Genomic DNA, 24,968 nt, shown 5'->3' with positions numbered 1-24,968 from the left:
AAAGCTCTTTTCTCAGCTTTTCTGAGTAGTTTTTTTAGCCACTCTGATCTCCTTTGTTAGTCTGTTCCTGGCCTGATTATACAAAATTTTATCCCCACTTCTGTAAGCATCCTCTTTGGCGTGACGAATCTGTTTTAGTTTTCCAGTAAACCACGGTTTATCATTATTAAATGATAAGAATGTCCTGGTAGGAATGCACATATCTTCACAGAAACTGATATATGAAGTTACAGTCTCTGTGAGCTCGTCCAGATCGGTGGCAGCAGCTTCAAAGACGCTCCAGTCAGTGAGGTCAAAAAAGCTTGTAAATCCTGCTCTGCTTCATTAGTCCATCTTTTTACAGTCCTTAATACAGGTTTAGCTGATTTCAGTTTCTGCCTGTAGGTCGGTATAAGATTAACCAAACAGTGATCAGAGAGCCCCAAAGCTGCTCGTGGAACAGAGTGATATGCATCCTTAATCCGTTTTGTTAGGAAGGGAACGGACATTCGCGAGATGAATGCTTGGGAGCGCAGTCCGAAAGCCGCGCGTGTGGAGTTTCACCAGGGCGCCGGCGCGTTTCCCTCTTCTGCGTCTTCATGCGTGTTTGAACAACACCGCTGTACCTCTGACTAGAATGTCCAACAAAACATCCGAATAATCAAAAACCGGAAAAATGTTGTCCGGGATGTGCTGCTTAATGTTAAGGAGTTCGTCTCTGGTAAAACTTATAGAAGAAGAATGACAAAACACAGAACAAACAAACAAAAACAATAGAAGAATTGCGGAGCTCAGCGTCCTTGCTGCCATTTGCGGCGCCATGCTGATGTGTGGCTTCAGGAGAAACCTCCCCCTACTCACCATCATGGACAGCACTGTGACTGCAGTGGAGTCATTCAGGTTCCTGGGCACCACAATCTCTCAGGACCTGAAGTGGGACACTCACATTGACTCCATTGTGAAAAAGGCCCAGCAGAGGTTATACTTCCTTCGCCAGCTGAGGAAGTTCAACCTGCCACAGGAGCTGCTGAAACAGTTCTACTCCGCCATCATTGAATCCATCCTCTGCACTTCAATAACTGTCTGGTTCAGCTCAGCTACCAAATCTGACCTCAGAAGACTTCAGAGGGTAGTCCGGACTGCTGAGCGAATCATTGGTACAAGCCTCCCTTCTCTCCAAGAACTGTACTTATCCAGAGTGAGCAAAAGGGCTGGCAGAATCACTCTGGATCCTTCACATCCAGCACACTCCCTCTTTGAACTGTTACCATCTGGTCGACGCTACAGAGCACTGAGCACCAGAACGGCCAGACACAGGAACAGTTTCTTCCCTCAGGCAATCCATCTCATGAACATTGATTTTCTGGTATTATATGAATCAAAAAGAATGTAATAGTTGTTGTAAGAAACCCATATGCACAATATAACATATGATTGCACCTAAGATGAGTGTCTGATTATATAGTCAGCAAATATCAATATGAGTGTGGCCATGTATGTTTTTCAGCTATTGAAAAAGTTCCTCAGAAAGATTGATATATACAGTATTTGTTTATGTTAAGTTACTCAGGGACATTTATCCTCACCAAACAAACTCAAATTCCCTTCACTTTACAGAACGAAAGCCCAGACTGCTGAACTCAGTGAAAAGCAGAGAGGAACCGCTCTGTAAAATGTGAATATATCAATTAGTAAAGTGGCCATGACTGTTGAAAGTTGTGAAAGATGGTGATTTAAGGCCACAGCCAATATACTATACGTATAGACTTTTTCAATAATAAAAAAAGGAGTAGACTTGAATGTAAAGGTAATTGTTTAGACTTTCTGGAACATCCATGCCACATGAATTGATCGATTTATAAAAGTCTGCTCCGAATCACCACAAAAAAGTAAATAACATAGACAAACATTAAATTTAAAGCTTTATTTTGCTCCATTCATTGGCATTAAGGTCTGAAAACATAAGCTGTAATAGCAGATGGAAAAGCAGTTACATGCATCATTACCATCAAGGCCATTTAGATGTTTACCATGTCACATCCTGAGGTAAATCCGGTTGCTTTAGCTATACATCTAATCTGCAGTCAATAACTGAGGTCTCCAACTTGTACTTCTAAGAATTTGCTTACATAAACCTGCAGCCAGAGGTTGTGTAAGGTGTAATTGTTTTGCAATCTCCAGTCATGGTCACTCATCCCTTGATCTGCAGCGGACCTGAGCTCAAAACGCAAGGACATAGCAAAAATAATAGCAGCGGGAACGTATCATGTTCCCTCCCTCACAGGAGTGTCAACATAATGACGTCTATAGCCATATAGATAATTGTGGCCGAATGCTTTCCTGTGTCAGCTTAAAAAAATAGCTGGACTGTTTAAATAGCAGGCAGACTAATATTTACCAGAGATTTTCTCTGAGGAAAGTGCGAAAGGAAAGTGGGGGTTGGCAGTTCTTCGGGATGGCGTAACCGTGGTGCCTGTAATTACCCTGAATATGCCTCCAGGCTGGCCTATCAGAGGGCTTCCTCGGATGCTCGAGTGTGGCACATGGCATGACATTTGATCACTCTCTTATCATGTGTTTTCCTTTTGGGAGAGGTGCTAGCTTAAAAGGGGGGATTACTGGGCTGAGCCTGGTCTGATAACCCCCTCGGTTTGTCGAACGCCACACACATAACCACTGACCTCTTCTCTGACTAAAGGAGTGTCTGAATTCAACCCAAGCTAATGTTTGACAGGTTAACACATGCTAATGGGCTCAGAGAACCAGACATTATTTACTTACCACTGAATATCCTTCACACGCATTACCTTAAAGAGGGTACTCACACTGAAAGTGTACATGTAGGTGGAGATGTGGGTAATGTGAGTATATGTACTTGGTAATTGCAGTGTTTTCTATTCTCTTATTTCCTCATACATCTCAAACACCTCCAGACAATTTGTCCACACGTCTCCTTTATCAGCAATGATGACTACGCTGAGTTTCTAACTTAAGCAATGTTTATCATTCCTGTGGAGACACTCCGGGTATTAGCTTTGAAGGCAGATGTTGTGTTGAAACGGAAACACAGGCAACACAATCACTGGTAGGTTTAACGCTCTCACATTTGGAGGCGTTTCATGTAGGCGTTTGTGATCAGAAGATGCTCCAGTTTCAGTACAAATCACATGTGTTTCATTGTAATAAAGATGTTTTCTCTTCCTATGTTTCAAAAGGAAAACATACAGTAGGTATGGTAACAGATTATGCTGTAGTTATTTTCAGAAGCTCACATGCAGCCACAAAATTTTTTATTTTATTTTATTTAATTTTAATTTTTTTTATTAAGTTTCTATTTTGGAGGTAGAAAAAGATGTTTGAATAAAGTGCTGTGACAGAAATCAATTTACAACCAATCAATAATTGGAGTCCACAGAAAATGTACATAGATATTTTACATAATGTATTTTCTAGGGCTGTCAAAGTTAACTTAAGATATTAATTAAATGTGTAACAGAATAATTTTTAACACATTTTAACAAATTTGATATTAATACTATTTCATTCTGCTTTTAAAAAACATGAAGTTACTAATGGTTATTTTATTGTATTGACATCTTTATTTATTAACATTAAGAAAAAAAGTTAAAAAAATCTTTATAATATCATGTTTAATATTTATAATACAGTGGATCTTTATGCACAACAGTAGCTGCTTTTATAGTTTTCGTCCACAGAAAATGTACATAGATATTTTACATAATGTATTTTCTAGGGCTGTCAAAGTTAACTTAAGATATTAATTAAATGTGTAACAGAATAATTTTTAACACATTTTAACAAATTTGATATTAATACTATTTCATTCTGCTTTTAAAAAACATGAAGTTACTAATGGTTATTTTATTGTATTGACATCTTTATTTATTAACATTAAGAAAAAAAGTAAAAAAAATCTTTATAATATCATGTTTAATATTTATAATACAGTGGATCTTTATGCACAACAGTAGCTGCTTTTATAGTTTTCTTTTTTTTTTGTAAAGTGCCTTGAAAAGCAACCTTTAAAGATGCTACAGTACATAAAAATAAGTTTAGTACTGTTATTATTATAATCATATTTGAGGTTCCCAGGCATTGAAATGTTTGAAAACTCCTGTACTTGTCTATCCCATCTGACCCTTATGTAAAGAAAAAATAAGCTTTCTTTGATCATGTGTTATATTGCCTCTGGTGCTCCCATAAAAATAAAAAAAGTTGCACGTGACAGCCCTTGTTATCTTAATTGTTTAAAATTGCGTGACTCCTAATTAACACATGCAAATGAATCCTAATTGCTCTTACTAATGGGCCATGCTCTTATTAATTCATTTATCATAGTTTTTTCTTAATTGTGAAAAAAAGTCTGAAATGTGCCTGATTGATGTTTATATCATGAATATACAGCACTGAGCACTGAAGATAGCAATGTGCTGAAACAATGTGGTGCTTGCTCGTGTCAATGATGCAATTTATAAAATAAAAAATATGTTTTTTGTAGACTTTTCCAGTCTTGAGTGAATCAGTGTGTGGTTAGCCACTCTCTTGTTCATTATAATGAATATACAGTATAGCAAGCATTTGTGCAATTAGACATTTTGATAAAGAACGTACAGATGTGTACAGAGGTTTCAAATGAAAAATGCATCCAGGCTCCAAGTTTGATCACTTTCAGCCTAGCAAATGCGGCTTGTGTGCTAATTGCAGTTTAGTGAACAGTGACAAGGTTTCTCTCTCTTGCAGGATTTGGTGACCAATGTGTCACCGCGAATCGTGCGTGGGACTACCTCAGGTCACATTTTCGGTCCTGGCCAGGGCTCGTTCCTCAACATCGAGCTCATTAGTGAAAAAACAGCCGCCTACTGGTGCAAGAGCGTGGCCGAACTCAAAGCTGACTTCCCCAAAAATGTGAGTTCACTTTCAGCTCAGCGTGTGACTTCTCTTGTCTTTATCTCATCTCTATCTCTCCTTCTCTTTTACTCTTATTCCTACAGAAGTTTTCTCATGATATGATTCATTACTTTGTTTCTCACCTTTTGTGGCTGGGGAGCCTGTCAGTGTTTTATCAACAGCCATAATTATCCATAATAGCGGTGCCATATTTTTCCCTCGTTTTCTGTCCCTCAGTAATTTGAGTCGCTTTTGCTCTGTGCATGTTAACTGCTTCACGAGTAATTGTGTAATAGAATCTCACTAATAGAAGATTTTCCAAGGCCTTCATTCTCTTCTCCTCCCTCCTCTCAGTCGCTCTGCAGGCAGATGACAATAGCTTTTTGTAGTGTTCTTTTCATCGCAATCAGCCATCTCTTTTCTCTCTAATCTTTTGCAATGAGACAGTCCATTTGAGCACAAAATAACTTTTGTTGTCTGTCTGCTGCACTCAAGGGTGAGATTAATTTTGAATTACAGGGTGCAATTATGAAGCACAACGTCACTTTTCACAATAACTCCTTGAGCCCCTCCTTCACACAGATGTGGGTATATTTTTTTTCAGACTGGCATTTACCTTAATGTCTACATAGGCAACTATATTCAATACTATATTATATTGAATGTCATAATGCCCTATTTAGGTAGCAAATCTGCATGCCAGACAAATTGGCACTTTTTTTTTTTAGAGTTTGAAATTAGCATGTTGTTAAGATTAGAGTGAAGTATAGTGAAAAAATTACATAGCACAAATATTTTTGGTAAAATAAGTCATTTTAATTACATGCTTTCCAGTACTGAATGAAATATTCAAAGTAACCTATGTGACTGACTTATTTCAGTAGAATTCAATAGGTAGTACTTGCTAGTTTTGGTTATCGCAAACTACACCCCTGGGTGACAGCTTCAGCAGTAAAATGTATTTAAGTAGTTATTGCATAATATTTCTGTTTAATGTTTTCTATAGTTGACTTTTGTCAAAATGTTGCAAGATTAATCTGAAAATAAATGAAAGACATACACTACAGTTTGTAGCGCTAACACAGAGTGGTATAACTAACGTCTAATGTCCCTGTAAATAGCTTTAAATGTTTATAAATAAGGCAATTACATAACGCATAATTCTAAGACCAAAGACGCAAACAGCTCTGAGTAGAATGTCCCTGTTGTCATCTGGGAATTACAATAAGGCATGAACACACTATTTGACGTTAGCATGTTGCTAAGCTAACAACATGTTTATTCTGGTAAACATTACAATACATAGCACTCACAGATATTGCACTGCATATCTGAAGTTAATTCTACTTCTGTCAGGACCACTATCGTCAAAATGATAGATACTTAGCATAAAGTTTGGTTTGGCGGTATGGTTCTGTTCTGGGCAAAAAACTCCCTGCCCATCCATGCAGCCTGTCATGAATGAGCAGGGAGAGCAGCAATAATAACCCCCCTAGGGTTAACAGAACAGAACAAGGCAGATATCATTAATGTACTTAATGATATTTAAGTGTAACACTTTATTCAAGATAAAAGCGTCTGATTAGCAAGGAATATCAGAAAGCCAAGTCCTGACTGTGGCGAAAGGAGGAGCTGAGGATGGGGGAGGGTAATTTGCTCCTGAGCAAGCTGAAAAGCTGCTGAATAATACTGAATAGAGCTTATATAGGAATACCGCGATAGGTGTCGTATTCCTATAGGTAGATGTGATCAGCTGAGAATCAGCTGATGCAAGCTTGACTCACGGGACCTGCCAGAACTAACGCTTAATTTCATCTAACCCTAAAAATGATTTTTGTTGGTGTAAGCCAGTGAAGTTGATTTAGTCATATTAAATAATATTTGTGAATTTTGTCAAACCAATTAATTTAGAAATTGCCGCATGAAGCATTCTTTTTATGGTGTGTGTAATTTGATCAGTTTTTATATACACTGAACTACTTTGTGAATGAAATAAATTTATTTATGGTTAACACTTCTCTCACTTCACCTCGTCCATCATCTTGGATTTGTGCTTTCAATTCTTGCCGCAGTGCATCCCATGATTGCCTTCTCTATAAAGGATATATTAGAATTTGACCAAAAAAGGCCTCTCAGGAGGAATCATAATTGAAATGCCTACATTTAGCTATGATCCTTTAAAGTGTTTCCTCTGTAGGCAGCACATTCAATTTTGGATCAGAGCATCTGTCACATATCAGTGAGATAAACATAATATACACACTGTAAGACTCTCATCGATAATGCTCATCGATTTTGTGCAGGTTTCAGCTATTCAACACACCCATTATCTACATTTACTATTTACAATTTCCATTTCCCCCCAACGCTCCTCGTCAGCATGTCGTGACCCACGCGGGCCACACTTTAGGAAACACTGAAGTGTGTGTTTGGCGGAGCTCATCACAGTGTGTGACAGGAGTGATGGGCGCACGCCGCTGGATGAAATGAATACTCAGAGAAGCGTAATGAATAACAAAACCACCACAATAATGTCAAATTATACCGGCTCACACATTTCAGCCCCACAAACACACTCTCTGTTAGCCTGCGAGGTTAGGAACACATCTGTGACTGAAGAATAAACGTGGCACGTAGAAGATGCAACCCCGCCCCCTTCTCTTTTTTCATTTCCTCATATCACCGCATGATTGACAGTTTCCACAGTGATGGGGGTCCCTAGAGGGCTAGTGTTGCCAGTGCTGGTGGACGGGCTCGGTTACCTCAGCACAGCGGTATTAAAGCGATAACAGGGTGATTCCTGCTTCTTAGAGATGCAGCCTGTCTCGATCACTCCCTTTTCTCTGTCTGATTAGAAAAGGGAAGAGCCATTTCCTGCATTCACATTCACAGAGTTATTTCATCTCAAACTTGAGTTTCTAAATGCAGGATAACGAAAAAGAACCGACTTTGTGTTACAGTATATTACAGATAGGCATGTATAGACAGAGACCCGGCCCTCAGTTATCCTCCTGATGCCAATAAAACATCGACACTGCTTTTCTAGACATGCCTCAGCCAAAATGTGATTGCTTCTTATATTATGACTATGTAGTGAGCATTTGTGAATTCTGACGTTATGATAAAGACAGTACGGCTGTGTTTGTAAAGGTTTCAAAGGGAAAAAATCCATTCATGCTTCAAGTTTGGTCACTCAAGTTTGGATTTATTTCATCTCAAGCTTGAATTTCTGCTAAATGCAAGATAGCAAAAAGAACTGACTTAATCTTATATTACAGATATACATGTATGTACAGAGACCCGGTCCTTAGTTATTCTCCTGACACCAATAAAACATCGAAATCGCTTTCCTTGCCATGCTTCAGCCGATCAGCATGTGTGGTTGAGTGGAACTCCCAGGGGTGAGCGGATGAGAGGAGGTGGGGTTAGAGGTGCTACAGGTCCCGGTGAGATCCAGGATGGATGGACTCATAAACTTCAACACATGCTTTGGCCGCCAAGCATTCCTCCCAGTGCCCTATACACCGATTTGTTTCCCTTAAAAGCACCCGGCGAGGAGGAGACACATGGCGTATATCTCTCCGCTTTATGGTGCGATTACAGTGTCTCCGCATACAGCGAGAGTAATACAGCTAAATCCTGCCTTGCCACAGAGGAGCTGAATAATGCCGTCAGCGTGATGTTTTTATTGTTTTAATAATACGTGCATGCCACTGGGTGTCTACAAATGCACTGAATTATAAAGCAGCAGAGTTTAAGGTGGGGTAATAGCTTTTGCTGGGAGCCGGGCTGTTAAAAAATGAAATAAATAAATGCCGAAAAAGTGGCGAATTTAGTGCAAGCGCATCAGGTGAAATTGCACTTCATCAGTCATTTTCATTCCCTCTAAAGTTTTTTTTTCTTTCTTTTCCTCACATTCTTTTCTTCTTTGTCTAGATTATCATTGCCAGTATTATGTGTGGTTACAACCAAGCTGACTGGACTGAGCTGGCAAATATGGCTGAGGTAAGCTGCCATTCTCTGTGTGTGTGTGTTTGTGTTTGGCAAGTTTGCTCTGTTTGCTCCTTACACATCTCCCAACTTCAGAGATTAATCAGGCTTATTGGAAGCATGAAAAGTAAATGAAACATGAATCCATGAAATTAGTTAATGTTCTGAAGATCTTGTTCCTCAAGATATCCATTTAATTCACATGTTTGAAAGTCTGTTAATGTTAAGTTTTTTTTTTCTCAGCATATCACAAAAAGAAGCATTTATTTATCACACGCATTCTCAACACAGTGACAAACACAGTCGCATCCATATTCATAGTTTAAAGCCTCATTGGTTCTGTGGAAAGAGGCTTTTACATTAAATTTGCATTAGATACTGTATCATTGGATTTCAGCCTTTCGGGTGACAGAAGCCAACTGTGCTCACAAACTGTGAATGAGAAGTTGTAAAACTTTAAAAATGTATGTTTGCCATAGCTGGAACAAACCCGCATCCTCTATCATAACCACACTGACCCTGACTGACTAAGTGTGCTCTTCTTTGTTAAAAGGCTTGATAATTCACCCAAGTATGAGCATTGTTCATCATTTACCCACTTCATCTTGGCTTTTCTTGCTTCTGTGGAACACAAAAGGGAGAAATGTTGAAGAATGTACTTGCCAATCTTTTCCACACCATGAAAGTGAATGAGAATCCAGGCTGTCCAAAGTTACAAAAAAAGCACCATATACATTTCATGAAAGCGGTCAATAATATAATTTCTGTCATGACAACTCTTGGAGGGTTTATGGTAGTATGCATATCAGTGTTAGTGTGTTTGGTCTTGGCGGAATAGATCTGCTACGCTGCTGCTGTGGCAGAGCAAATACCAAGACTGGCTTCTGCCAATACATCCACATGCATGCTGTTGTGAGCATGTACTGTAAGAAATACTGCTGCTGCACATATAATATATGAAATAACCACCATATATAATACATTAAATTACCCCAGATCTATACAGGTGGAGCTGGGGAAGGTGGAGGGTTTCTGAAGCGTGCTGCAACAGCTGGCCAGCAAGGACTGGCCAAGTATTTGAATGTTGAGTAGCAAGCTTATTGGCTGCTGATGCACCTGGAACTGGCTGTGCCATGTAAATAATGATGTGATTATATCAAATTGAGGTAGAACCTATCAACCTATGCCATCTAGAGTTTCATGACAGATATACAATACAATACAATATCATATGATATAATAATATACCAGTCAAAAGTTTGGGGTTGGTAATTTTCACTCTAGTCTTCAATGTGACATGATTCTTCAGAAATCATTCTAAAATGCAAATGTTGCGTGCTCAAGAAACATTTCTTATTATCAGTGTTGAAAACAGTTGCTTAATACTTTTGTGGAAAGCGTGATACACTGTTTTTACTGCCCATTTTTGATCAACTTTATGCATCATTGTAAAAAAAAACAAAAAAACATTAATTTCTTCCAAAAATTAAAAAAAAATTTAGTCCTAAATAACAATGAAGACGGATGAAGAGAAACCATACAGGTTTCAAATGGGATGAGTAAATGACACTTTTCATTTTGGAGTCAACTATCCCTCTAAACTCCCAAACAGTTTTTGACAAACTCTGTCCCAACAAGAATACCTGTCCTAACAAGGTAAGACTGAAGCACCTCTTCCTAAAATTCACAAATGAAGAGGAGCTGCTTGTTTAACGTATACTTGAGGGTTTCTGCAGACTGACATTATTGCAGCCGACGTGTGTGTGTGTGTCCTCTGAGGTGTTATAATTCCCGCTGGAGCTGTTTCAGTCTGTATGTAAACAACTGGTGCTGATTTAGACAGGACGTACAGTATGTAAATGCAGACAGGGCTCTGCCATCACTAACACTTACTGCTGCTGGTGCTCTAATTGAGGTGTTGTACGCTCTCGTACCTTCCAGTTTAACTCCTCTACGCCCTCACAGACTCACACACACAAATGCGCTCAGCGAACCAACACACATGCACGTTTACATTGAGAAAACCCAGGAGAAGATTTGGCTCGTGCAGTGAGGAGGCTGGCGTGACAGTGAGCTTCAAGACCAATGAGGAAGACATGTTTGTGAGGGAGTTTAGTGGGAAGTTTTGTGTACAATCATGTCAAGTCATTCTCTACTCTTGTATTGTTATGGCAATCTTCGTCCCCCTCAACATGCCTGTGATATAATATACATTACAGAACAACCCAAAACTATGGCCCTGTTTACACCTGCTATTAAGATCTGTCCACTGAATAATGTATAATGATGTAATAAAAATACAGTGTACCACCAAATAATGGTATGAAACGTCTTTTTTAAGTATCACCGTTTCCACATAAATATTAAGCTGCATAACTGTTGACAAACATTGATAATTATAAAATATGTTTCTTGAGCAGATTGAGAAAACCCAGGAGAAGATTTGGCTCGTGCAGTGAGGAGGCTGGCGTGACAGTGAGCTTCAAGACCAATGAGGAAGACATGTTTGTGAGGGAGTTTAGTGGGAAGTTTTGTGTACAATCATGTCAAGTCATTCTCTACTCTTGTATTGTTATGGCAATCTTCGTCCCCCTCAACATGCCTGTGATATAATATACATTACAAAACAACCCAAAACTATGGCCCTGTTTACACCTGCTATTAAGATCTGTCCACTGAATAATGTATAATGATGTAATAAAAATACAGTGTACCACCAAATAATGGTACGAAACGTCTTTTTTAAGTATCACCGTTTCCACATAAATATTAAGCTGCATAACTGTTGACAAACATTGATAATTATAAAATATGTTTCTTGAGCAGAAAATCAGCATATAAGAATGCTTTCTGAAAGATCATGTCACACTGAAGACTGGAGTAATGACTGCTAACAAATATTAAAATAGGAAATGGTTATTTTGATGTTTCATATTATGAATGATTTTACTGCATTTTGATCAAATAAAAAAAATCTTACCAACCTCAAATTTTTGATTGGTATTGTACGCCACTTTCTACATCAGTGTATTACTTTGAGTTTTGAATCGTTAGACCATCAGCACTGACTGCTTGTAACTACTTGAAACTGATCTTAATACAAGGAGTAAATGGTGTATTTTATTCTGATTTTCTCTCAGGCTTTTAGGCGTTTGAATCAGAATTTTGATGCGTCATGCTTGCTTTTCAAAACATGCTGTGCTTTTATGAATCTTTCAAAGACATAGAAGATATGAAAGTGGCCTTTCTGTGGCGAGGAAGCCTCACATATTCTTGCTTTAGCAGTGAGAAGGGTCTGAGAAATTTCTTAATGCCGATCATTAATTCATTCATTAAAGAAGTGCACTGTGTTAAAGGGCCCAACAGAACTGTCTATCAAAGGTGCCTTGATGTAGCTATTAGCTGGATTATGCCAGGCAGCGTGCCTTTGATCACACTGGAGTGGTTAGTTCTTGTCAAAGTTAGTGTCAGGTCTGATCAGTGTTTGTGTTGAGGCCTCTGGCTGTCTTATGGAGCGTATCCAGACATCCTCCACTCATTCTGTCTCACTAAAACACACACAAACATAATTTTTCGGAGTCCTGCAGGTAAGTCACAGCTCAAAGCCTAGGCCATATGAAGACCGAAATCATCTGGGCCTACAAATGGAAATCTACTATATGTGCGAGTACTTATCTTCATCTCGACGACCGCAACAGTTGGCTTTTGTTTCCTGTTCAAGTGGGGAGCTTTGATGTGATGCTATTTACTATTTCTGGATAAGAGGTCATCAGCTTTGAAGTTGTATGAGGTACATAAAAGCTCTTCCTCATAACACACAGATGATGCTCTTGTTTTCGTTTCGCCATTGTAAGGATTCACATGTAAAATTACTTCAATTCAGTCCAAGGATGCCATATTTCCTGCAAGTCGCATGCAGGTGGAAAACGCAGAGAGGTGCTGAATGTTAAGGTGCAGTGTGTGTAAATATCATCTCTCCTTAGTTGTGACTCTCCTTGTTGAGTCCACCAGCCTGTTCATCAGGGGCTTTATAAATTTGGTTTCCGTGGCCATGCAGCTGCATACGAATCTAAGATCACCACCAAGCAATGGCAAGCATCAGCTGAAGTGGCGAAGAGCTCGTCACTATCGGGCTCAGGAGCAATGGAAACACATTCTCTGATTAATCACTCACTCTTCACCATCTGGCAGTCTGACAAGTGGATCTCGGATTGACGTTTGAATCTGAATCTGACAGAGAGGGCTACCCATATTCCCAGCCTTCCACGCATGCATATTGCCAGCTGTAAAATTTGATGGAAGTGGAATAAGAATAGTGTAGGGCTGTTATTTTCACGGTTATGTTAGTTTTTCCCTTTAGGGAATTTATAACACATTGACACACACATATACATTATATATATACATATATATATATATATATATAAATATATACTCTCTGTGTGTGTGTATATTTATATAGAATATTAATATTTATATTTATATAGAAGCACACACATTCAGAAGTTTGGGGTCACTATGTTGTTGTGTACTTTCTCTGTAAGGATCAAATATGACAGTAAAGATATTGTTACTGTAGCGTCTGGACCAGTCAGACACCATTTTTCATTTGATTTAACAAATCAATTATTCATTAGATTAACAAACGTTCACAGACCCCTCACCCAATAAACATACTGGGTGCCAATTTGTCTGTGAACAGGGCCCAGGACCCTGGTTACCATGGCAACCCTGATACCAGATACATTTACGACTTAATGGTATGCGAAGCAGGGAAAATCACTGCATGTTCCATCGCAATAGGCACAAGGCACAGTAGAAATTGACTTTTCTACTAATTAATTCATAGGAAAACCTTTCTTTGAATGAACAGTGTATCCTTCCGGTCATGTTGTATATTGTCTTTGCTATTTTTAGACTATTTTATGCATGCTTACGTTATGATTAATTATTCATATTTCCCCATGAGCTGATTCACTACATTACAAACACACACTTTATATATATACAGTATATATATATATACATACAGCTGCACAACTGTTTTCAACATCAATAAGAAATGTAAACACCAAATCAGCTTTGCCATCACAGGAAAAAAATTGTTTTTTAATATATTAAAATGGAAGACAATCATTTTAAATTGTAGTATTATTTCATAATATAACTGTTTTTACTGTACTGTTTTACTGATCAAATAAATGTAGCCATGGTGAGCAGACATTAAACAAATCTACGCACTCACACGCACAATAGGTATATTGAGAGCCATACAGTTACAATTTCATTACAATGTAAAATTACTGATCAAATTTAATAACAATTTGATCACACTATTTTATGTGTCCTTGTTATGGTGTAATATTCAAGTACTGAGTAATATTAATTAACATTTACTTACTATAGGGTTGGATTAGGGTTTGGTTTAGGGTTACTGTATTTAATAATGCATAATTTACTGTTATTACTGTATTACGTAATGTGTAACAAGTAACATGTAATTGTAAAATAAAGTGTCAAAATGAAAAAAATTAATGGCAGCTAATAAAATGTATGCATTCTAAAATGTTTTTATTTATTTATTTTTATTAACATATAATTCATTCAAAATTCGTATCACTCAACATTAGTTCCGACCCCAGTAACATTCATGTGTATGCAGGAAGGAAGCAGCCACTAACTAATTCCAGCATTTACTAGAAACCCTTCCCAGAAGAGTGTGTTTTTGCAGTATGGACCAAACATATTATTCTCCATCATTTGTGGAATGAAATATTCACAAAGCAGATGTCCTCATATTTTTGGCCATATAAAATATTATGCACCTTATACCAGCACACCTTGGAGTAGATTTGCACAGTTCTGTCTCCTGCCTGCCTTGTCTGTCATTTTGTGTCTTTCAAACCCAGCCAAATCGCTCATTCTCTCACTCTCTCTCTCTCTCTCTCTCTCTCACTTACTATCCCTCTCTTTATTTCTTTTTTCTCTCCTCTAATGGCTGTCAGGCTTTAGGAAAGCCATGGCTGTGTGTCTGAAGCAGCAGGTTTGTAGGGTGTGTAGCGGATAAATCGTTCTGGCTCTCCCCATTTCAGTGCGGTTCAGAACGGCCGCCAGAGCGTAATTGCCTGTTGAATGCTTTCCCACTTCCAGCACCCTCGCTCACTCACCCGCACCCCATCCACCTGTGCTGCCTTTTTCTGCTTCCCTTTTTTTAAAACGACTCTGTGGCAGCTTTGACATGCCAAAGAGTTCTTCTGGGTCTATTTTAAGAACACCATTTTATGCTTTTTGAATGCTGGGAAGTGCTCAGGGTTTTTTCTTTTTCTTTTTGTTATAGATTTGACTCTTTTTCTTTGTGCTGCTTCTGGGAGGCTGTTTTACACACAGTGGCCCCAAAAAGCATTTGGACATCTTAATATATTAAACATCTATTTATTTCAGTGCAAAATGTCATACCAAGTGGCATTTGTAAATAAATATTGCACAGCTCTTTTCTATTTTTCTTTAGCCATTTTGCTCAAAATTTTTTGTGTCTTGATTTTTATGAATATATAGACTTTATAAATGTAAAATGAAAAATTATGACACATCTTGTTAGTGTTTGTGACGTCTTTAAATGTCATTGGGTTTGTCAGCGAAGGACATATATACACTGTCATTTGTGGCTGTTTATGAAGTATTAAAGAGCCTGGTGAAACATGTATGTATGTCTTGATTGATTGAATTGCTATTTGATTGGACGTGCACATTTAAACTTAGCCACATAAATGTAAAATGGATATAAATTGAATCTACTATTTCTGAGTTATATGGAAATATATAGCTATAACAAGAGCTCTCTTCCACTAATATGGCAATTATTGTTTGAGTTTCATGATTGCACATCCATGCATGCATCCATGTGTCTTATTATGATCGCATGATGCTTACGTATGTGACCGCATTTACACATCTTGCATGAGTCTCAAACCACCTCCTGAGCTTGTTTGAGTGATCGGATTGTTATCAGTCTCAAATGCATCTTGTAGGGCATTTACACCTGGTCTTGTCATGGTCAAATAGCAATCCGATTTGTAGAAATGCATGAAGTGACTGTGTGTCTTTTGCATGAGATATTTCTGCTTTGGATTTATTTGTCTGTAAATGTAATTTTGCAGTGCAACTATTCTTGCATATATTTAATTACACAAGTGATTATATGTTAATGGTGTTTTACCTCATTCTTTTGTTTAACAGGACTCTAAAGCTGATGCTCTGGAGCTGAACCTGTCCTGTCCTCATGGCATGGGAGAGAGAGGTATGGGACTGGCCTGTGGACAGGTAAGACAACATTTAAAAAGCACTGCTGAAAAACTCACTTCTGATTTCAAAATGAAAATTCTGTCATGATTTGCACACCCTTATGTTGTTTTAAATCCTTGTGATTTTCTTTCCTCTGCAAAACACAAAATGAGAAATATTTAAGCTTGTTTTCCACGCAATTATAGTGAACAGGGACCAATGCTTTCAAGCTTCAGTAAAGACCATAAAAGTGGTCCCTGCGATTTATAAACTGTACAGTACATTTGTGTGAAACAGACAGAAATTCAAGTAATTATTCTCTATTTATCGTGACGCCTGTCCTAGATCTCCTTGGAGCGTTCATGAGAAATATAGTAATGTTCTGTTTGTGAATTAACCTTTTACATTGGATCTTTTAAATAGCAATTGATTTTAGGGCTGCACATTATGGGATAATTATATTATTATAATTATTGTTGCTGTTGTTGTTATTGTTATTGTTAAGTAAAGAAATAAAATAAGAAATATTGCCATTGTAATATTTCGGTAACATTAAGCCCACTGAGTCAAGTCAAGTCAAGTCAACTTTATTTATATAGCGCTTTTAACAATACAGATTGTGACAAAGCAACTGAACAGTATTAATTAGGAAAATAGTGTCAATAATGCAAAATGACAATAGTAAACACTCATTTTTCAGTTAAAGACAGTTCATCATTGAATTCAGTGATGTCAACATCCAGCTCAGTACAGTTTAAATAATATCTTTGCAATCATGTCAACGATAACGCTGGAAATGAAGTGTCCCCAACTAAGCAAGCCAGAGGCGACAGCGGCAAGGAACCAAAACTCCATCAGTGACAGAATGGAGAAAAAACCTTGGGAGAAACCAGGCTCAGTCGGGGGGCCAGTTCTCCTCTGACCAGACGAACCAGCAGTACAGAAAAATCAATATAAGACGTAATAAAACAGACGATGAATAATATTAACAGCAATTATTATATGATGCAATCAAACTTATAGCAAAATGTGGTAGTTCTGTATGTTGTTTCAGGGTTGGCATCATCTGAGGTCCTCTGAGGGGTTGCATCATCACTTCTCAGGTCTTCTGGATCCAGACTGAAGCTTGTGTAAATCCTAGTTACCAGGCAAAAGACAGAGAAACAAATACAAACATAATTAGCGTAGCTGCTGTTCCAACCAAGCAAAAATGATTTGTTTAACCCAAACTAACGAATAATAATGTGGCGAGTAACTGATGGCGAGTCAAGTTCAGAACTCATGTCCAGTTTATTGAACAAGATACAAAACAAAACTAAAACACAACAAACTGGAGCACTAGAACTTGAATATAAATAGGCTTCACAATACTCACCAACAGCAGGTTACAAAAACAAAGCTAGACACGAGACTATACAAACATGATGTCACACTATGAGCCAGAGACACAAGGTAAGGATGCAAACAGGAGGGTTTATTGACAAATCGGAGAGCAAGTTGATGACAGGTGAGTATGAGAAGGTAGAGAGTTCTTGGGTTCTTAGCTCTGGGTATTGAGTTGGTATCCTTTGCAGGTATCCGGGAATGATGAGAACCGGATCGTAGGAGAACAGAATCAGTGGAGCTTCTAGGGGTAAGTAAACAAACAGATCAGACACAGGTAGGAGTCAGGCTAAGTTCAAGCTGGTGAACGGTAGACCGGACAGTGAGGCAGTGAGAGGAGTGCAGGGATATAGTGCACTTAATGAGTCTCTGCAGGTGCGGGTGATCAGTACTCTCCAGTGATTGCGATCTGTATATCTTCTTTAGTATATCTTCCCGGGCCACCCAGGACCTCTCCTCCAGTCCGTATCCTTCACAGTCGACTAGATATTCCAGTCGGCCGCCCCGTTACCGCAAATCCAGAAGGTCCCTGACCTAGTAAACGGAGGGTTGGTCCAGGATTTCAGGAGGAGGAGGTACATACGGCTCGGTGGGTCCTGTTGTGGAAGAACAAGGTTTGAGGAGGGAAACATGGAATGCGGGGTTCTAAGGGAAACAGGTCAATTTAATGTTGAAAGCTGTTCTGTGAAAGAGTTGGTTAGGCTTGCTCCAGACTGGCTAGGGTCTGATTTATGACATCCTGTTGTCTTGGGCCTCTTGTGGAATTTTTGTGCTCCTAATGTTTCAACCATGTTTTGACCAAACCTTAGATTTTCTGATTCGGTCTGATATCCTACAGGGTGAATTCGGTACCTGGATGGAAGCTAGAGAAGGTAGGTGACTTCAATAATCTGCCTCTTTATGGGGAAAGGACCAATGTAGCAGGGACTCAGCTTCTTACAGGGCAGGCGGAGGCGCAGATCCCAGACCTTCTCTCCAGGCTGGTAAGTAGGAGTAGAGGTGCGCCAGGCATCTGCGAAGGCCTTGTGCCTCCGCACTGCTTGTTGGAAGGGGACGTGAGCTGAGTCCCACGCTCTCTCGCTCGCCCGGAACCAGTAGTCCACAGCTGGAACCTCCGAGGGCTCCTCTGTCCATGGGAAGAGCGGGGGTTGGTAGCCGAGTATGCACTGAAAATGGGTCATGCCGGTGGTGTTCTGTCGGAGGGAGTTTTGTGCATACTCGGCCCAGGGGAGGAAACGCCTCCAGCTGTGCTGATCTTCGTGGCAGTATGACCGGAGGTAACGCCCGAGCTCCTGGATCCTTCGCTCAGTCTGGCCGTTCGTCTGAGGATGGTACCCAGAGGACAAGCTCACTGTCACTCCCAGGAGTCGGAAGAAGGCTTTATATACACAGGAGATGAACTGGAGACCCCGGTCTGAGACCACATCTTCCGGGATGCCGTAGTTTCTGAAAACATGGGTAAATAAGCACTCTGCAGTTTCTAGTGCTGTTGGCAGACCTTTGAGGGGTATACATTTACAGGCATTACAGAAACGGAAACAGAAACGGTCGACTACGACGAGGATACAGGTGTTTCTCTCAGAGATGGGTAGGTCAGTCACGAAATCCACTCCTATGTGGGACCAGGGTCTCCGTGGTATGGGTAGCGGGACAAGCTTGCTTATGGGAAGATGACGAGGAGTTTGAGACATGGTACAGACTGAGCAGCTTCGGACGTAACTGGTGACATCCCGGACCATACTGGGCCACCAGTACCAGGCTTGGAGGTGCGAGAGGGTCCGTTTGCTGCCTGGGTGTCCAGAGCCCGGTACTCTGTGAACTGAGCCCAGAAGGGTTTGGCGTTGTGACGTTGGGACACAGGTTTTCCCTTCTGGGCCTCCCAGTAGAGCAGGCTCGGTGCGAGTGGCATCAAGGATGTCTTTGGAGATGTTCCATTGAATGGGGCTGACTATCAGAGCTGGAGGGAGAATGGGTTTCCGGTTCGGTCGGTGTGTCGGGAGAGTGCAGGCGTGGTAGGGCATCAGCTTCCCGATTTCCGGGACGGTAAGTGATGGTGAACTGGAACCGAGTAAAGAACAATGCCCATCTGGCTTGACGTGGGTTGAGTCTTTTAGCATCTCTGAGATATTGCAGATTTTTATGGTCGGTGATGACAGTGAAAGGATGGCGGGCTCCCTCCAGCCAGCGACGCCACTCCTCCAGAGATAATTTGATGGCGAGCAGTTCCCGGTTGCCGATGTCGTAGTTCTGCTCCGCTGGGGTCAGTTTTCTGGAAAAGTAAGCACAAGGATGGAGGCTGGGAGGCTCACCATAGTGCTGCGACAGCACGGCCCCAACTCCGGTGGTGGAGGCGTCCACTTCCACCACAAAGGGAGCTTGGGGATCAGGATGACGAAGGATTGGGGCCGTGCTGAAGGCTTCCCTGAGCTGGTCGAATGCTTCGTGGGCATTGGGGCTCCAGGACAGGGACTTGGGTTTTCCTCGGAGCAGGGAGGTAAGAGGAGCTGCGAGTATGCTGAAGTTCTTGATAAACCGTTGGTAGAAGTTTGCGAATCCAAGGAATCTTTGCAGATCCTTAACAGTTTGGGGCTGCGGCCAAGTGGTCCATCTGAATCCCATCCCGGCTGATGACGTAACTGAGGAACTGAACCGTGGAGCTATGGAATTCGCACTTCTCCAGTTTAAGGTAAAGGCTGATGTTGTCGGCGCCTCTGGAGGACCTGCTTCACGTGGTGGCGATGTTCGGCCAGGTTCCGGGAATATTTGAGGATATCATCGATATAGACTATCACGAAGCGATGAAGGAACTCCCGGAACACCTCATTACTCTAAGCAGGTCCTATCATCCTAGGAGTCAGGCTAAGTTCAAGCTGGTGAAAGGCAGTGAGAGGAGTGCAGAGATATAGTGCGCTTAATGAGTCTCTGCAGGTGCGGGTGATCAGTACACAGGTGATTGCGATCTGGTGTGTGTCGGGGCTGGTGACTGAGGTGACTGTGAAGGCAGACACTCCCTGACACATAAGGGCTATATATATATATATATATATATATATATATATATATATATATATATATATAGACACATGGACTAATGACTAACAAGATACACCTGAGAAAGGTCAAGATAATGAACCAATGACAAGACAAAACTAAGAAACACCTGACAAATCAATGAAAACACATGAAACAAAGGAAACACATGGCCAGATCACATACAGTAAGTCAGGAGCCATAATACTGGCAGTATACAAAATAAGACATGAATACATGAACATGAACAAAACCTAGAACAGACATGACAATTTCACAAAAAAAAAAATATATAATAAAATTCAGGAAAAATAATATAATAACCTGTAAAATTATGTCTTAATATTGTAATTTTTCACAAGCTACTTGTGTGTAAAAGAACACCGTGCCATGCCACACTCTGAAACATGCAGTGCATATATTTAATTAATTAAATCGCAGTATTATTGTGTTTTATTTCCTTTAATCATGCTGCCCCAGTTGATCTGGTTCATAAAACTGTCCTGAATGATTTGTTCAGAATTATTCAGTTCTCAGTCTCTCATCCGGCCACAGTGGTTAAAGGTCAATGGAGGAGAAGATTGTCAGTGAATAACAACTTAAATTTAAGTCTGTGCACTTGCGCATGCCTCAAAAGAGGGCTTACAATGACTTACAAAGATACATAACAGCTACAAGTGTATGCACTACTTGCTTTATGCAAGCACTATATAGGATTTACCCTATTATACTTTATCGACACGAATTGATGGGTGAAACAACAAACAGCCACCCACAAATAGTCTATAAACAAAGCATCAGGCTGTCTTTGAGTTCACATGAATAACGGTTAAAGTTACTCAACCGCTAGGCTACAGAAGAATACCATAATTCCTCCGTTCAATTAAGTCTAAGACATCGAGAGTCACACAGACCTATAACAACCCAGCCACAACACATAATTGCGAATAACATGCCTTACCTTAACACAGAATCGACCACAGAGTCCAGCGTTTATATTTTTTCTACAAATCTTTGAGTTAACGTACTAAACATGAGTGGAATTTGCACCACAGCGCCCCCACACCTTGATGCTCATGACAAGAATAGCATGTATAGTTATCTTTATTGAAGTGAATTATGTTTAAATCACCGTCATGCATGAATGAATTATATTTTTTGCAATTTTACACATAATAATCCACGATTATCACATTACACAAAACTGAAATTGCATGTCAAAATAACACAGACTATATTTTTTGAGACCCCCCAAAATTTCACAAATCCCGTTTTCAGGGGAGTCCATGTCTTATTAAGGGGAGCCGAGCTCCCCCTAGCTCCCCCGTAGTTCGCACCCTGAATACAGCACAAGATTCATATGGTGCTTTTGCTTTAAAAGCTTAGTTTACCTACTATATAGACAAGAAAGAGCAGCATAGTGCTCAGAATTTCACCTTTTGTATTCCAATTAAGCAAGAAAGTCATATTCCTTTAAGACCATACTGGAATTGTATTCAGAGAGTTTGCCACTTTAACTGCGAGAGAGTGGCGAGGGACAGAAGGTGAATCTGGAAATGGCCTAAGTTAGACTCAGACTCACGTCACCTGCACGGTGACGGAGCATGTGCGTCACCCGCCCCACCACATCTCCGCTCCCAAGCTGCGTTTTTTCAGCCGAGATATCCTATAAGCCTCACAAGATATTTAAATGCAGACTAAATGGACAGAGCAGGTCAGGAGGCATCTAATGGTACCCTATTCCTCTCCATCTCCCTTCAGCTTCGTTATGGTTGTGAGGGAAGCGGGAGCCGTTTCCCCCCTCAAACAGGACACAAAGCCATTGTGCTCCTGCAGAGGCTCTAAACGAACCCTGCACTACCACTCACACACACACACACACACACACACAAAGCTAATCACAGCCTGCTGCCTCCTGGCAGCTAACCTCTGTGTGAACTAACGCAAGGCAATATCATTTAATCACACTGTTTGCCACACGCTCTCTTGTGCTCTCTCTATGGCTGGCATTCTCCGTCTGTCTGTCTCTCTCTGTCTTTGCTTCCTATTTATTTTTCCCAGTCTTTCAGTCTGGATCAACCCCTCCGCTCCCCCCATCTGTATGTTTCTGTCTCTCCCCCTTATACTGTGGGGAACAGGGGGAGGTCTCGTTGATTGTATGAGAATAAGTAGGAAATTGTGCACCGGTACAAAAATGTATGATTGCAGCCCCATACTGTTGGGTATTTAATCAGGGAGCGTGGCCCTCTCTTTGAACCCTGGAGCGTACGGCACACTGGGCTAATGCAGCTCTATCTGGACACAGCGCTGTCGGAGGGGAAACTCATTTACATTTTACAAAGACAGAAATCAACTCGCAAAGATGTAAATATGCTAATGTTAAACAGTTTCTTTCTCTGAGCGCCAATGCGAGAGAACTTCGGGAATCTTAAGCGAGGCGTTGTTTCGGTTCAGGCGTAGCTGGATTTCTCTTTTTATCTAAACTACATTTTGTTCTGTACTAGAGTCTGTTTATGATTAATGCTGAATGTTTGTGCTACAGCTTTGAGTTACTGTGGTTGTGATGTGTTTATCACTGACTTTTCAGACACGGGAAAAATCATATTAAAATTTTCCTGCTATTAGTTTTAAAATAGCAACATTTCCACACTAATTAATCAGAGATGATCACTATGTTCTTAATACAGATATACCATGTTGGTCTCACTTTATATTAAGTGGCCCTAATACCTGTGTACTTACATAGTAACTAGATGTGTACATCTACAGCTGTAATGTTTGTGTAACTATACAATCTATCTAACAACCCACTGAATGGTATGTGTAAATACAAATGTTTAACAGGACATTGGTAACAGCACTTTTTGGTAATGAAAGTACAAATGTGTAACGGGATTAACAGCACGTTTTGGTAAATAAAGTGTTACACTTTATATTAAGTAAACCATTCCTATGGATTTACCATGTAATTACTCGTTACACAACAGCGGCCAGTAAGTTAGGCTTTACATATAAATTGTGGTTGGTGTCCAGAATGTTACACTTTATATTAAGTAAACCATTCCTATGGATTTACCATGTAATTACTCGTTACACAACAGCGGCCAGTAAGTTAGGCTTTACATATAAATTGTGGTTGGTGTCCAGAATGTTACACTTTATATTAAGTAAACCATTCCTATGGATTTACCATGTAATTACTCGTTACACAACAGCGGCCAGTAAGTTAGGCTTTACATATAAATTGTGGTTGGTGTCCAGAATGTTACACTTTATATTAAGTAAACCATTCCTATGGATTTACCATGTAATTACTCGTTACACAACAGCGGCCAGTAAGTTAGGCTTTACATATAAATTGTGGTTGGTGTCCAGAATGTTACACTTTATATTAAGTAAACCATTCCTATGGATTTACCATGTAATTACTCGTTACACAAATGGACAGCACCTGAGTTAAATATATGAGTGTCACAGCAAAGGGTCTGAATACTTAGGACCATGTGATATTTCAGTTTTTCTTTTTTAATAAATCTGCAAAAATTTCAACAATTCTGTGTTTTTCTGTCAATATGGGGTGCTGTGTGTACATTAATGAGCAAAAAAAATTTACTTAAATGATTTTAGCAAATGGCTGCAATATAACAAAGAGTGAAAAATTTAAGGGAGTCTGAATACTTTCCGTACCCACTGTATGTCCTGTTACAAATTTGTACTTACACAAACCATTTGGAGGGTTGTTACATGTGTGTAGTTACAGAAATATTACAGCTCTAGATACTATGTACCAATGTGTACTTACATTGTGGTTACATACTACGTACACATCTAGTTACTATGTAAGTACACAGGTATTAGGGCCACTTAATATAAAGTGGGACCATATATATTGTATATTATACATAATTTTTGTATATTAAACAAATGTTTATGAAAAAATGTAATCTGGCAACATAAAAGTCCTTTTCAATATTTTACCTGCTATGAAGTCAAAACGTCTCTCTCTCTCTCTCTCTCTCTCTCTCTCTCTCTCTCTGATGTCAAACAGATGTAAAAAATTTGTTTGGGATTTTTGACAATTTTGCATTTTCATTTTTAGTAACTAGCAACACCAGAAAAACAAAATTGATACTGCAAAATATGATTATTTTGTCAACAGCACAACTTTTCTCATTCATTGCGGTGATATAATCGATGGAGCTGAAAGGAAAGAGCAAATAGGAAACAAAGGAAATGACCAGGGAAAGCACATTTTTTTATTAATCCAAAATAATACTTTGATACACATACTTCTACTTTTTCAGGTCTGTAGCCCATTTTGAATCAGTGATATGAAAACCAGCACAGCATCCGAAGCTCAAGGAGCTGCTGTCCGTGGTGCTGAAAACAGTCATCCC

General features: G+C 39.7%; 1 protein-coding gene across 1 annotated transcript in view; it reads left to right on the top strand.

The window, feature by feature from the left end:
• LOC107570487 (dihydropyrimidine dehydrogenase [NADP(+)]-like) overlaps nt 1–24,968 on the top strand; it is a 106,722-nt gene that overhangs the window by 38,135 nt on the left and 43,619 nt on the right. The window contains exons 8-10 of the mRNA XM_016256714.1: nt 4,741–4,905; nt 8,824–8,892; nt 16,114–16,197. Coding sequence (XP_016112200.1) covers nt 4,741–4,905; nt 8,824–8,892; nt 16,114–16,197 — 318 coding nt within the window. The remainder of the gene's footprint in view (nt 1–4,740; nt 4,906–8,823; nt 8,893–16,113; nt 16,198–24,968) is intronic.

Source organism: Sinocyclocheilus grahami, unplaced genomic scaffold, assembly GCF_001515645.1.
Source record: "Sinocyclocheilus grahami isolate Dianchi unplaced genomic scaffold, SAMN03320097.WGS_v1.1 scaffold1465.1, whole genome shotgun sequence".
Lineage (NCBI taxonomy): Eukaryota > Metazoa > Chordata > Actinopteri > Cypriniformes > Cyprinidae > Sinocyclocheilus > Sinocyclocheilus grahami.
Note: the sequence above shows the minus strand (reverse complement) of the source record. Positions and strands in the feature narration are given on the sequence as shown.